Source organism: Conger conger, chromosome 8 (assembly GCF_963514075.1).
Source record: "Conger conger chromosome 8, fConCon1.1, whole genome shotgun sequence".
NCBI classification, from domain to species: domain Eukaryota; kingdom Metazoa; phylum Chordata; class Actinopteri; order Anguilliformes; family Congridae; genus Conger; species Conger conger.
In genome coordinates this window covers 52,570,674-52,586,935 of record NC_083767.1, presented here as the reverse complement: position 1 = coordinate 52,586,935, position 16,262 = coordinate 52,570,674, and the positions used below count along the sequence as shown (strand labels likewise).

The following is a 16,262-nucleotide window of genomic DNA, read 5'->3' as shown; positions in this document are numbered from 1 at the left end:
ACATGTTGATATTCGTTTATATAATTCAGTTTCAGGATCCATGCAAATAGTCCCTGGAAAGCAAGCAGTCCAAAACTGAGGCACAAATTATGCACGGGGAATTAAGACAATTCAATCCAGCTCCAATAGTTTTGTGTGCAAAGTAGGGAGGCCTCCTTTTGCATTTTTATTACTGCCAATATAATTACATTGGTAAACCATTTTATATTAACCTTTTGTCATTTCAAAATGATATTTAAATTATAATTTGAGTGAGAGTATGCCATTTCTGCAAACATAAATATTGCAAATTATCAATATTATACGTATTAATGTATTTATTTAATATTATTAAGATAAACACAAACAGGTTCATGATTATATAGTTCCCGAAGGACAATGGAATACACAACAAAATGCTCTTTAATTGCAGAAAACAATGACATCCACTGGTTGAAAATGGAACGCCACTCAAGCATCATTAATCTTGATGCATTTTCAAAATGTTTAATAAACAGTAATGGCAAAGCAAATATTTGAGATTTAAACCTTTAACCAGTTAACACAAATAGATGCAATTTGGTAAAATATTTTAAACCATTTGAAAATGCGATTATCTTGACAATTCTCAGAACGGAAACGACACACTTAAATTATCATTGCCAAAAATACAGTTTGAACTCCATTTTGAAGAGCAGCTTTTAGGTAAGATTTCTTTATGGCTAAGAAAAAAGAAAAAAAAACCCACCATGGAGAAAAAGAATCTGAAATCTCTGGTCATGGTTAGTGTTAATGATTTGGCACAATACTCAGAGCCCATGAACTGGGTGGAATCAATGCAGGCAGGCAGATGAGAGCCATTTAGGGCAACATAGTACCAGACATATTCTTGCAGGCAGAAAATACTAGACACATTCACACAGAGAGAGCAAGTACTGACTGCCACAAAGAGGGAAGCAGAACAAAAATAAAATTCTGAATCAATGGCCAATTTCCTCCGGATATCAAAGTCACATCCCACTATAGTCAGTGGTGTTTCACTATGGCCCTGAACTTGTCACGACAGCCTACTTCATGTTAAGAAGGACACCAGCGTTTGGCCTGTCTGACTTCACAACTTTCCAGTAAAAGAGAGGCCCAGGGTCGGTTCGGTCTTTTCTTTGCTTTCTGAATTAGTCTGTCAGCAGAAAGAGCACATTTGGAATTTCCAAGCATTTATTTTTTATTTTTTCCAAAGAATTAGACATTTTTATATTTCAGAATTATTATTAAATATTATTATTATTATTATTAAAATAACATTAATAGACTACTTTCGAGAAAAAATAAAAACTGGCTGTCTGGGATTACCTGGAGAACCAGAAGCAAGTGAGATGATCAAAGTCTGCAGAAGAACTGTGGCAAGTTGTTTAATGTTTGGAACAACCTACCAGACTTTCTTATAAAACAGCAAGATGGTGTACCCAAGTGAATTGATGCTGTTATAAAGGCGAAGGGTGATCACAACCAATATTAATCTGATTTCATTTTGAAACTTTTTCTGCTCTCTTTGCATTATGGACTTTATTTTTCTGTAAATGTACCTAAGACTTTTACACTGTACTGCAGACATTACTAAAATTACTAAAATATGAAATATACAGCTCAAGAACAATATAAAAAATGGAACTGGAATGGAACAAGGAACGATTAAAAAATCTAAAGGAAAAACAAATCCCTATCCTAGACGTCAGCTTGACCAAAGGTTGGAAAATGCGCCATTTTGAATAGGTCCGCCCATCAATGAACAGGAAGGGTGAAGTTGGGGTGCTGACTTGCTTAAGTAGAAGCAGGCCTTTACTCACTTCCATGTCACGAATAGGGGCAGGGATCCAGACAAAACAAAACTGTTCACCTTTTGTGGCAGTACATGGCTCCACACAAAATGTGGTGGCATGACTTAATGAGATTTGACAATAGGACTAATCTATAGTGGTCTACAAAATGGAGTCAAAACACTTGGCTTTTGAACCCAAAAAAAGTGATTTCGTGTTTATTACCCCTTTAAATTTAACAAGCATCGATTTGATTTCAATTCCTATGCGCCTAGAATAGAAATTAGATAGTTGCACGATTCCAATGTAGACAAACCATGCACATCACTAATTTTCATGATCAAATTTTGTTTTGGGAAGTTTGAGAGACACAGAATAAGAGACCAAACACCCCCTCCCTAACATACATGCACACTAAAGACCCAACAGACCAACACATAAGGAAGCATTTTCAAGTGGACAGACATCTATGGTTTAGATTTTATTACCATATACATCAATTGGATTTTTAAGCATTACAGTATTTCACAGTTTGATCCAGGTTCTTATATTAGTTTCTTAAAGAGGGCCAGAGACTATTTACAGTAACTCACATTACACCATTAGAGAGTTTATATTGCACATACTCAAATGTACTTATACACACATGCTACAAATGGGCAAAGACGAAATTCACAACGGGTGCATTTTCTATGAAGTTACAGGTCCAAAACTGCATCTGCTTGTTTGGAAGTTTGTGAATGGAGTCCAAACGTGACTGCGCATTAGCCACCTTATTTGCTTCTTGATGAGGTTTAAAATGTACTAATGAGCACATAATGCATACACAGGTATTTGTCAGACGTTAGGAGAGGATCCGATGCACTGACGCTGTAACAGGAGTGTCAGCGTGCAATTGCCGCCATTCAGTGTCATTTTTAAAGAGGCCATTTAAGGACTTAACATTTCACCAGTTGTGTGTGGCAAGACCACACTGATCCCCTGTACCCTCAGCAAAACTATAAATGTACAACTAACCAGTAAGTAAGCCCTAAGCTTTTCACTATTTACAGTAAACCCGATCTTATTGCTGGACTGTGTAGAGGCTACATTGCTGCAACAATGAGATCGCTACTTGACAAAGGCCCTTAAGTTCCATTTACATTTTATACACTATTTTACACGCTATCCGTTTATTGAGCCGGATATTGACTGAAGCAGTTCACAAGAGGCACCTTACTCAAGGTACGACAGTGGAGTCCCGCCCTGGCTATGCAAGGGAGACCACACGGTTAGGCTAGGTTAGGTTAGGCTAGGAAAAGGGCTTCATCAAGGCCTCTGCTCTGAACCACACACCTGGCTCAGGCTTTACCAATCTGACTTTCCCAGTCAACAGCACAAGAGACGGATGCTTTTTTTAATTACAATATGTATAAAAATGCTAGATTTGAAGAGTAAAAATGATACAATATTGTTTCATTTATAATAGAAATATGCATTATTTACAAGCAAAAACAAATATCAGCACTTTGGTGTAGGGTTCATCGAGAAGGTAAACATTCTTATTGCAAAGAAATCTCTTCAGCCTAGCACCGTGTTAAAACGTGAGACGGACAGACGGGCGGAAGCTAGGGCTTACAACGTGAAGGAGACAAACAGCAGTCAGTGGACCACAGCACAGGAAACATCTTTCACATACACAACCAAACCGGTCTTTGGTCTCCAAATCGCAACTCTTTCAGTTGAGGCAGCAAGTTTAAATTTGGGGGGAAAAAAATGCATGCCTTTTTTAGGACATGACGCTGGCTCTGTGTGAAAACTATATCTGTGCATACAAGGATATCGCACAGCGAGCCGTAAAAAAGAAACGTAAAACCGATACCATCTCACGCATGCTGGAACTGTAAGTGAGCCAATGTTAGCTCACGGTGATGAGCATTCGTGAGTGTGTGTGTGCGTGTGTGTGTGTCAGCGGTAACATTACCGTGCGGTGCATGGTGCTGGGTTATTCACAGACTTGACCTTAATGCATGAATTTGGGGTTTATGCAAAAGTGACCGTGCAATGCATGGTGTCGGGGTTTATACAGGACGGGCCATGCAGCGAATGATGTTGGGAATTCATACAAAGCTGACCATGCAATTTTCTGCATTTCGTAGACAGCCAACAGTGCAATGAATGAGGCAGGGGTTTAGAGAAAGCTGATGGTGTTGAGACGTGATGTTGGCGTTAACGCAGGGTGTATAGTGCGTTCCTGGGACTGGGGTCGATGCTGTCCAGTGTATGCAGCCGTATCCACAGGCGAGAGAATGTGTGTCGATCAGGGCAGCCACCTACAGGAGCTCAGCTCTGGGTCAGCCAGTGCAGATTCCCAGCAGTTTTTCAGGGAAAGGTGAGCGCCGTCACTTCAGGCTTCATTTTGAAGTACTGGTTGAAGCGTAATATGGCATACCTAAAATGGAGGAAAACGTGCACGAAACATAAATCAGGAGCGCACATGACACACTTCCTGATTTCAGCAGCCACGAGGACATGCAGAAGATGGTTATCGACCGTGGCGGGTGAACAGACCGCAGGCTGAGCGCAGGGGCAGAGCCCTGTCACACGACGTTAGGCGCAACTTACGCAACTTTAAATAGCAGCACCAACATGAGTGCTGTGTCATTACGCTCGCCTGGCAAGCTGACTGGGAAGCAGTATATTTAGAATTCAATACGTCTCACTTTACAGCTGTCGTCCCCTCCAAACGCATAAATTCACTACTCAGTGTCATTTCATGGATTATTCTACGCGAAAGGAAACTGGGTGCGTTACCTTTGCTACTGCTGATATTGCCATTTTCTTTTCTATGGCAGCGATAGTGCCGCGATAAGCACTTTGAGACTTGCCACAAATCGCGCTATAAGAACAACATTGACGATCATGCGATGCAAACTTCCCCAGTGAAAGCAGCGGTCATGCCAGTAGCCACAATCACACGGTTGGCGTGACTAACAGAGACACCTGATGGCAAAGCAACTTCAGAATGACTGAAGCAGCGTCGCCAATCCATCTGAGTCAGGAGAGAGTAACAGCAGGGAGGGCCCCAGACGCACTTACCCCAGGAAATCAAAGTCAATGGTGGAGTATTTCGCCTGGATTAACGCCCACAGGCCCCAGAAGAAATGGGAGGCCTAAAGAAAGAGAAAAGCAAAGTGTACCATAAATGTACTATAAGTGTAGTTACAGTATCAAAATGGAACTTATAAATGAGCGGCTAGGCAGCGGTTAGGTAGGGTGTATTGCATATTAACTTTTAAAAATTATAAACGCTCCCTTGGTACAACTCTACACATGCAGTGGAAAATGTTGGCTCTTCTGTCCTTGCGCATTTTAAGCACCACTGCTCTAGCTGTTTTGTAAAGACCCCAGTGTAACAACGTTGCGGTTTAAAACCATCCACACTAATCTGTAAGCTCCCTCCCAGTTAATAATTGAACTGGCAGAGATGTTTGTGTTCTGCATCAACGAAGCTATTGTCACATTCAATTAAGATATTTACAATGGCATTTTTGGTGTGTTCCACCATTGTTTCTTTCAAGGTCCAAACACAGAAGCACTGAAAAGATTAAAGTGCTTTTTTCGAATAATTTGTGCTGCTTTTTTCCAAGGCGAAAGACCGTAGGATGTTTTCTGAGGGGGCTGCCGGAGGTCTTCATTTGCAAGTAAAATAAGCTTTTACACAATGGACTACAATGCCTCGACCATTAATTACATGGAGATGCAGCAGAGCATTTATAATTAAATAAAATTATATACACACCACTTTAGATTAATTAGTTTCTTGTGTAAAAGATCATCACTGCATCTTACTAGAACCCATTCTCCAATAAAACGACCAAATAACAAGGGAGAAAGGCAGGCAACGCATTCTAAGAACATCAAAGAGCAGGCCCACAGGCCAGGCCTTTGAGACGGCCTCGTTTAGACTTCAAAGAGAGGCCCGACTTTAACGGGAACGTAACTAAACGCTCAGAGCCACACCGCGGGGCCACCCTTTCCCCTCTTAAACCAGCCATACAATGTTGTACACACACACACACACACAAGCACAAGTATATAAATATGAACTTCAGTAAGATGTACGAGTCGGCTCATCTACAGTTCCAGAGACAGTGGAATGGAATTCAGAAGACGGAGGCAGCGGCCAATCCAAGCACAGCCTTACAGATGATGAATTCAGAATTCAGTGATCCGCCCCACACACGCCTGCACATGTGCTTAAACAAGACCATGTGAGGATTGCGTAAGCATTCTATACAGAGAAAAATGTTCATGTAACATAACGGGTCAGGCAGGGACAAAACATTCTTGGGCCTGAAAATACAGGAACATTCAACACCCTGGGCGTAAGAATACGAGAACGTTCAGCACCCTGGGGCCAATCACACAGGAACGTTCAACGCCCTGGGCACAGAATTCAAGAAACTGGAGGCAACGTTCCTACATCCACTCAGACACTCACCAGGGCAAAGCGGTTGACCTGCACATACAGAACCTCCACCTCTGCGTGTGAGACCTCTGCACTCTGGTCTTTGTGCTCATTGTAGGCCTCCAGGTATGCCCTCAGCCACATGAGCTGGAGGTCTCGCCCAGGATAGAGACTGTAGTCCACTTCATTCACACCTGTCACACAAGCAGCTCGTTAGTAAAAAATGACCACTTACCCCAGCCTTGGATCTAAATAAATTGCAAGAATTCAGAAACAGCCTTCATAAAAGGACTTTGTGGTTTTTCTTTAATGCAGCATACGGCCGTCAGTAGCTACATAAAAATAACTTTTGAAGAAGGCAAAGACTGGCATGCTCAGTGTATGCTTAAACAGCTGGGAATCTACAAGAAATCCTATAGTGTGAACAGGCATCTGAACGGTCACATTGCAGTTCTGTCACTACATACCTGCAAACTCATTGAAGTGGTTCCCAATGTCATAGGCTTGATAATTGTAGCCAGCATATTCATAGTCAATGAACTTCACATTACCTGCATGGGGCAAACAAATGAATACTCAATTAGTACAAGACCAAAGTTTATATATAGAAAAAAACCCCCAGACATTATTCTTCAAATGTTAAAGCTGTACTGTATTTATACCCTGACCGAGGCCCTACATGGTGTTTAGACTAGACTATTCCCCCTCTAAGAGTATTTGTGGTGTTTGTATCAGGGTAAGAGTTTGTATTTTGGAAAGGGAGCTGTGGGAGAGAACATCCCAAAAAAATAGAGCAGAGCAGAGGACATACACATCCACACACAAGCAAGAGGTTACACAACAGCATGCATGGCTACGTATGAGTGGCCAAAACAGGAGGTGGGGCACATTCTTTGTTGTTTTTTTGAAACGCAAAAGCATTCCTTTGCCTGTCCAATTCAGGTCCTGCCTTAACTGAATAGGACTGTCAGGCAAGTCAGTGAGGAAACCTCAAGTGGTTTCAGAATGACCGCGTGAAGCCTGTCTAAATGAGATCAAAAAGGAACTTTGGGAAATAGAGTTTTACCCTGTGTACCCTTCATTTACTGACACTCTCCTCTGTTGGAAGAAATGCAAAAGGGGAAACCATTTTGCAAATGCATTCAAATGACCATTATGTATGCACCCTCAAGATAAACATGTCAGTCAGGGGGTCAAAAGCTCAACGTTCTGATTCTGGTCATTTGCCTTCAGCTTCTATCTGAAGATGTGCAGGTGAAGCTACACTGAGTCAGAAGGTGAAGCTACACTGAGTCAGAAGATGAAGCATGCACAGACTGTTAAGAAAAGAGAGAAGTTTGCCCTCTTGTGGATGAAAATGAGTTCAGCATTTCAGTTAACTACCAAGCATAAAAACAGTAAACAAATGAGCAAAATGCAAACCCTTACCCCAGAACAGAATTATTTTAATATTCCCCACTTGGCCCCATTTCAAATATTTCCTCTAACTATTCTCAAGTTTCAGCTGTCGTTAATAAGGTCATAAATCTGTGTGTGCATAAGAGTAATCTACCCTTTCCACCCTACTGCAAGCTGACTAATCCTGACTGTGTGCTTTTTCTATGCTGTACTGTGTGTGCTGTTCCACATGTTATATTTTACATTGTGCCTGATCAATAGTATACAGGGTGTTTAGTCTGCAGAAAGACATGTGAGGTGGTTACCAGGCCGGGTGCGATCCTAGCGGAACACAACAGAACACCTCCAGTCAGTGGCTATAGCCCTGCGCAGCAGATGAAGAAATCTGGGGCAAGCTCACATCTGTCACAGAACACACACCGCTTCACTGAAGAGACGCTGCCCTCCCCCCCGCCCCACGGGCCTCACACTTCCTGTGTCGGCACACTCCCCCACCAATACTGCATTCTCATTGGCCCTAGGTCAACCAATCGTCTCAGTTTACTGCTTACATGCAAATGATATGAAAGGTGGCCCCATGTGAGCTACTCCACAGATAGATTTTTAGCCTTTAGACCTCTCAAAATTTGTATAGCATTTGACTATGTGTCACCAGCCTATGAGAGGGAGCACAAAGAAAGATGAAGTCCCACAACAAGTCCCACAACACTGCCTGCTGTACTGTGCAGGGCGTGCCCAGTTCTAGTGCTGTACAGAACAGGGAACGGCAGGTTTTACTGTAGCACAGAACAACTGGGCGTGGCCGCTGAGAGCCGTCTCACCCTCTCCAGCAGGCGGCGCTGTCACTCCTAAGGGGAGAAAATCTAGAGAAGGAGCTGTGAGAGCACAAGGAGCCCTTGCCAGTGCAGCAAGGGCAACTCTGCGCTACCAACTCCCCCACCCCCCCTCCCAACACACACCCGCCCCAGCTTCAGAATAACCATTTCATTCACCACAGCTGGTTAATTCCACAGAATGCTGCAAGGCCAGCTTGAGTCATTCAGCCATTAATGAGTTAAAGCATTCACATGATTTCAAATGTAAAAAGCTAAAATAAAAAAAATCACACAGAAGTGCAGACGGGTGCGGGCCCGTGACACATTAGACCCGATGACAGCCCTCTCGAATGCTCGGGCCAGAGCCATGGCTATGGGCTACAGGGAGCTGGCCATCTGCTTCAGCTTCACCTGGGCTAACAGAAACTTCTCACCTCACCAGTCACAATACGACTTCCACAACAAGGAACTCTGCCCCGGTAGAGTGGGGGGCAGCTTTTAAGGGGCCCCCTTCCCCCCTGCCCTGACCAGCAGCCAACACCAGTAGGGCAGTGAGGTCGTCACCCAAGGACTGTGAGGTGAGAAGCTGCGACATGTTGCAATAAAACCCAGTCTTACCGGAAAAGCCTTCACACAGTGTGCCCTGACCAGCAAGCCGGCTGGCCTCCATGCTATACCTCTTTTCCAATACAGAGCTGGAACCAGGCTGGTTCAATTCTGAGTGGTTAGCTCAGTAGCTGCATCAACTCAGCCGGGGGCATACTGTGGACATCTGTAAGAGTCTGCAAGCTGCTTCCACCAGTGTTGTCACTAGCAACTAAGGGGGAAATCGAGCACTCCATCACTGCTTATGACCACTTAATAGTGGTTGACAGAAATGGTCAGAAGCCTAGTTTTTTGGAGAGAATCCCTCAGCTTTGGGACGTTGCAGCACCCAACGTGCTGCAGAAGTGGTTGTGGGTAATAGGACTACCTCTGGTCACTCTCCAGCCTGATTCCAGCCTGACAGCGGGAAAGGAGCTCAGTTACAGCACTTGTTGAGCGGTCTGACAGAAGCGGCGCGGCTCTGTGGCGGTCACTCACCTGCGCTCTGGTTGAAGATGATGTTCTTGCACAGCAGGTCGTTGTGGCACAGGACCACAGGGGAGCCTAGCACAGACAGACTCTGCTGCATCCACAGCATCTCCTCCTTCAGACACTCTGCGTTCGGAACCTCCTGGGAGAACCTGGGAGAACACGACACACCGCGTTTAATGAAGAAGCACCGCCTTGCTCGCGTTCCCGGGTGACAGTCTCAGGAGAACACACGCTCCGTCCCAGGATACAGGTTACATAACAACATGCACGCGCATGCTCCCTTTGTAGCATGCACCTCTGCTCTAAGATGAGACGGGGGCCCTACCTCAGGTTCTGGCTAGGGTCCTGGAAGTGAGTGGGCACCAGGGAGAAGTACTTCCCCATCTTCAGCCACAGGTCAGACCTAGGCATCCAGCCATTGTGCGCATGGATGGCATGGTACTTGGCCAGCTGCCTCGCAATTTGCCTGAAGGTCATAGAAACAGAAACAGGTTAATAAACAAGAATTACTTGATTACTCTGAAAGGCTTCATTCCAACGGCCATGAGTCACAGGAGTTACAGGAAGTCGAGCACAATTTTTTCACCCAATTAAAAGCAAAGCCTTGAGCGACATGGCTCAGGCAGTAAGAGCAGTCGTCTGGCAGTCGGAGGGTTGCCGGTGCGATCCCCCGCCCAGGCTGTATTGAAGTGTCCCTGAGCAAGACACCTAACCCCTAAATGCTCCTGACGAGCTGGTCGGTACCTTGCATGGCAGCCAATCGCCGTCGGTGTGGGAGTGTGTGTATGAATGGGTGAATGAGAAGCATCAATTGTACAGCGAAATGCCAACCATTTACCATTTATTCATTGCACTGACACACCCACACAAAGTTGAAAGCTCAACTTAACTACACAAGTCTAATTATCTGAACAGCCAGTACATGAACAGCCCTTCTCATCGGCATTATATTCCATTATGTTCATAGATGGGAGAAAGGAACAAAGATGAAAATACAGCAACAAATAAAAGGGTGGACTTTTCTGAAATGCAGGCACCGCACCCATGACTGTTAACATTGCACTGGATCATGAAGCCTGCAGGGCATGACTGAAAAACTACTCTTTTTTTCAGTGCTAATAACCTTGGCACAAACAGCACAGCACCCAGGGGGAAACAAGAGTGCCTGCAATCCTCCGTTTGGGGTCAGCTGGTAAGCAACCCGAATCAAGGGCAGGAAAGCGAAGGACTACCTGAAGATGGAGGGGCTGCGGATGTGCTCGGGTTCGAGGGCGGTGCCCGGCAGGAACTCGTAACAGAGGCCGTTGCTGAAGGTGCAGTAGAGGCGAGGGGCGCAGCGGTGTGCCTGCAGCACACGGAAGCTCTTCACCTCGTTCTCCCGGTCCACAAACAGCTCCGTCTTGTGGCCGTAGATACGCACCAGGACCACCTCCTGCATGACGTTGCCCACGTAGCAGCCAATCAGCTTGTTGGTGATGCCATCGGTGAAGCACTACATGAAAATAAAGGGAGGGCGGAAGAAAATGAGAGTTGAAGATTAAATGGATCCAAACGGTCCGGTTACCTGGGCGCCCACTTCCGCAGAGTAGACTGCTCAAGAAGGTGACCCCAGGCAGGAAGGTCTGTGCGTTCACACATTATCGCATTACTGCTTTCGTTTTGGGTTACGCTGGGACCGCCCTCACACACAATACAGAGGGATTGCCTGTAGCGTAGTGGTTAAGGTAAATGACTGGGACCCGCAAGGTCGGCGGTTCGATTCCCGGTGTAGCCACAATAAGATCCGCACAGCTGTTGGGCCCTTGAGCAAGGCCCTTAATCCTGCATTGCTCCAGGGGAGGATTGTCTCCTGCTTAGTCTAATCAACTGTAGGTTGCTCTGGGTAAGAGCGTCTGCCAAACGCCAATAATGTAATGTGGGATGGGATGCGATTCCAGACACAGAAGCCTTGTGCACCACTTCACCACGTTTGATTATGTTGGGCTTGTACCAGCCAAAGTTTTGACTAGAGTCCAAACGTGGGCAAACACAATGAAAACAGAACAGTCATTCCAGGGTGTTTGCCCTGCATTGTGATTGCTGACTACTAACATTCCATCTCTAATCGTGTACTACCACTTTTTATTTCTGAATGGAGCTAAAGGATCATCCGGAATTTTATTTTGCCGGACCTGCGATGAAAAGAATGTGCTGAGTTTACATTTCCCTGATCACTGATGAATAATTGTACCCCCCCTTGCTCTGACAGGTTGAGGGCACCAAACAGCCCGTCTGACAGATAAGAGAACTCAACGAGACGCGCACACAACCCCAAGTCAGACAAATTGTATGACAGCCCTCATCCCACACTGTATTTATGTAGCGAGACCAGGATAAGGAGATTTCACAAGCCAATGGCATATTAGGTGAGGCCAACCAATTCAACAGCGGCAAATTCTAGTTTCTGACTGGAGGGGCTTTGTCGAGGGAAAACTACAACATAATTTACATGATTGAGCAATAAGACATCAAGTTATCTGACATTGAGTTGCGCAACATAACTTTGCATTTCTGTATGGTGTTTATGGTTCAGATCCCCACACAAACAGTAATTGAACACCTTTGATAGGGTCTAGATTTTTGTAAACTTATGAGAAGGAACTGGAAGTTTTGCAAGCAGAATAAAAGATTAAAGAAAAATAAATCGCAACTTTCCAAACATCAACCACCTGTCAAAACTTGCAGACAGCATAGCAATTATAAGATCAAATAAATACGTATAGTAATGCAAAACACTAAAAGCTCAATAAGCCAAAGGCATAAGGCCACACCCATTATTAACCTACAAACACAACTAAACATATACAGACCTACACACGCCTCTCTAAAGAAGACACCATACAGAACCTCACAGATCAATACCACCACTTTAAGTGATCCAAACACAGGAGGTTCCAGTGTACTTCCCCAAATGGCATCTGGACCCACTGCCCAAAAGGGGAAGGTAACAGGCACCCTCAACATTATTCAGCACTGCAGGTGCTGTCAGTTTCAGCCACCCATAGCTGCTAACACAAGGCAGCACACAACATAACGTCGATGAAGAGTTTGGGTCTACTGCAACTGCAGTCCCAGACAGTTGTTGTCTATGCAACAAAGGATTTTTACACTTAGTTTCTGACAACCAGCAGACTTACAATGTTGGGTTTCAGGGCATTCAGGTGTGTGTGTGCTAAAGCAAGAAAACGACACTACATGTAACTCCAAGCAGCTTGCAAAGCCAGTTTTTTCCTCCAGAAATCGGGTGCATGTATTATCGGATTACTCTCCCAAAAATGCCTTTAATCATATTTTCGGTTCCAACCGAAAGTAACCTGCGCAAGCAAACTGTATCCTATATTGACATCACGACATGCGTCCTTAGCAATGAAGAGCTTGCGCTACTTGAAAATTGAGAAAGGAATTGCGGGAACGATCACTGTGAATGGTATACTAACTAATGTTCTATACGCTCCTTTGGACTCGAAGTGTATATTCTTTCTTTAGACCAAAAACACCAGAACGCCATGATACCAAACAAAAGCTGGCAGGTCGCCAGAAACTTCTGTAGACAATAAAAGTGAAATATAAAATATAACCCCAAAAGACCTTAATCTGTATTACAATGCCAGACAAGAGTTATTTTCATTCCTGGTTGTATATTAATAACTGAGTCACATCTTGGCTGGTGATGTAAATATAAAAGTAAAAGGTTCGGCATCTGACCATTTCAAACATGAAAAAATAAACTGCCTCCGCCATAAAAATGGAGGACTGCTCGTTTTGGCAATGGTGTACAGTGCGGTTTAGATTAGCGTTCATGTGGAGTAAGATAATGATTTCTTTTGGTTTTTTTACTCGCCATACATTGCTCTGCATAGAAAATATACAAATTATCTAAGGTTATGATAAGTTAAATATACATCCTAACAACTTACAGCTAGCTAGTTCAGTTTCACACAATTACGCACATCTAATAAGGACGCCGACACGTCAACCAGAATAGGAATTTCTAGCTAGCTACGATAAATTAAAAAAAACAACAAAAAAAACGTTTAGATCGAGAAGCTAGTCTAGCTAGCTACAACATTGGGTTAAGTTAACTTAGCCTACCCTACGTAACTTCGCATTCTCAAATGTATAGGCATCGAATTAGTAAGTTAGTCTATTACAAGCTAACGTTGTGGTAGCTAGCTGGCTAACGTTAGATTTCATTTTAGCTCTTAGTTTTGCCAGCTAGCTAACTTTTGGCTCAACTATTAGTATTAACTACTTGGCGCTATGTAGCCACACTACTCTTTACATTTAGCTTAGCTGTATTAGTACATTAAGCTACTAATTATAATAGTGTGCCTGATAGTTACAGGCGGGAATGTTAACGGAATATCCACATGGACATACGGATTCTTCCAATGTCCAACGACAGCGACAGGTTGCTATGCACGCAATAAAGCTTCGGTTAGATAACGTTACTCGTGTTACTCGAATGGTCGTGGAGGCCTTCGCACATAACGTTACCACATTAGCAGGCTAGGGGCTAGGTATCTACAGCGTTGTCCGATTTTTAGCTATATCAGATAGCCCGTAGCTTGGTAATCAGTGAGCTAGCTAGCTTGCTAGGTGACGCAGTCTTCAAAAACTACAAGAAGACACAACAGCATACTGTCCAGTTCAAGAGCAGCTATATTAGTGGTATTTCAACACAATTGTACAGCTAGCTATCTAGTCAGCATCAGTCTGATGAAAATACCTTCATTTTGACCTCTGATGGTTTCCAATGGGGTCTCAGTTCCTTCATCAGTTTCAATGCTCCTGATCTGAAATCATTCTCGTCTACAGTGACATTAAACTTGGGAACAGCAGGAGCTCCTTCTGGTACGTGGATGTAGTTTGCCATCTCAAGAAACTAAAATTATTGCGTTTTTCTAGTAACCACTTAAAGGCGTTTCAATGAATTGCTTATAGCTACGTCCCCGCTTGTGTGCTAGACTGCAACTTGCACGCCTTGCAGGTCAACCAACTACGCCTCTCGGAAAATTCCACCCCTGTATAAATTTCGCACGCGTTGCATTCTGGTACGCGATGACTCACTGCATCAGGCCAGGCGGTGCTTCTCTCGTCACTGAAATAAGGTGCATTATTTATCCGCTTATTTATTTGCCTTCGACTTTGATAACGATTTGTCAAGTATGGAATTTTGATAAATACACTATTCCGTTACGAATAGGAAGTCTGCATTTGATACATTTTGGCTTCACCATGTAGAAATTGCAGCAGCGTTTATACATAGTCCCCCCATTTCAGGGCACCATAATGTTTGGGACACAGCAATTGTATGTAAATGAAAGTAGTCATGTTTAGTATTGTGTTGCATATCCTTTTCATGTCATGACTTCCTGATGTCTGACCTATCAATATCATCAGAGTCTGAATATCTTATTATCAGGTTGTCCTACAAGCAATCCTAAAACTCTTTGCATTTGAATGGATCTCTATGGTAATTGGGAGATGAGACTTGATTTCTGTTTTTCCTGTTGAACTTAATGTAAAATATTCAGGAGAAACAATTATTTCCGTATCCACTGCATATCTGGCAGCAGCATGGTGGTTTGAGGCTCATTTGATACCTCGGACCCTTGATAACTTAAAGCCTAATTTACAGCTGAATCTAGTCCCATTTTTTTATTACATTATGCGCAGTTGCTATATTATGCGTCATTGTTACATTATCAGTTTTTACAAGCCCTTTGTCTTGAGGGTGCCAATAATTCTGGAGCCCACTGTTGCATTATTGTTGCATGATTAGTGCAGCTATGATTGTACAGAGAATAACTTTCAACAATAAGCTTCACAATTGAGGTTGTCGTCTTCTCCTACACTCTGCGGTGGGACAACTCACAACTGTAAGAACATTAGTATGTTATACCAAACTGGAATATCACTTCTCTGCTGCCGTGTTGGATACCTGAGACTGTTCTGTCCGCGCTTTCCTCCTCTGACCATTCGCTTATTTGTGCCTCCATATTTATTCCTCCATCTATTTCCTCATCCTCATCACTACGTTTGTATTTCTTTCCTGGTCTTCCAGTTGTGCTTTCTCTTCAATTTCCTTCTCTCTCCAATTAAAATACTTTTAACAAACTAATCTGGAGACATATTGACTTTTAAACTTTTAACTTTGAGTATCAACTAGCTAGCTGGCTAACACACTAACTTACATCTCGTAGAAGTTATTGTACCGTTTTAACAAGCTACTGTCACTTTGTGGACATCAGCAACCCTAAATTATATTCGCTGGCAAGCCCTCGCTGTCATCGTCTAAACTTTTAACTTAAATTACAACATACAGACATCTCGTTCGTACATAGCTAGCTTAACAGTTTTGATACGTCCGATCACCAACTTTGTTGTCTCTGCTTCGCATCAAAATTCCAAACAGCTCTGTCGCTACAGTGTCGCTCAGTGCAAGCAGATGTTTGATTGGTGCAAAATTAGACGTTCCTGTCAAAGACACGTAGCCAATCGACAACCTCACTGTAATATTTATGAACCAATCTCAGGCTAGGCTGGCTGGAAGATACCATTGACCTAATATTACAGTTCAATGGAAGATACCCTACCAGGGAATGGCTTTGTTTTTATGGCGTGGTTTTTATTTGGCTTGAGATGTGTTTTGGTATCGTGAGAGTGTGATAACAGTACGAAAGCGTG

General features: G+C 43.5%; 1 protein-coding gene across 1 annotated transcript; it reads right to left on the bottom strand.

Annotated features, from left to right (window-relative positions):
- Nucleotides 1-384: 384 nt before the first annotated feature.
- On the bottom strand, nt 385-14,588 carry etnk1 (ethanolamine kinase 1). The gene is made up of 8 exons (XM_061251088.1): nt 14,302-14,588; nt 10,772-11,025; nt 9,859-10,005; nt 9,540-9,682; nt 6,711-6,794; nt 6,277-6,437; nt 4,872-4,945; nt 385-4,224 (listed from the first exon to the last, which is right to left on the bottom strand). Exons 1-8 carry the CDS (start codon nt 14,446-14,448, stop codon nt 4,155-4,157), a joined length of 1,080 nt encoding a protein of 359 aa, XP_061107072.1. The 5' UTR covers nt 14,449-14,588; the 3' UTR covers nt 385-4,154.
- Between the last annotated feature and the right edge of the window lie 1,674 nt (nt 14,589-16,262).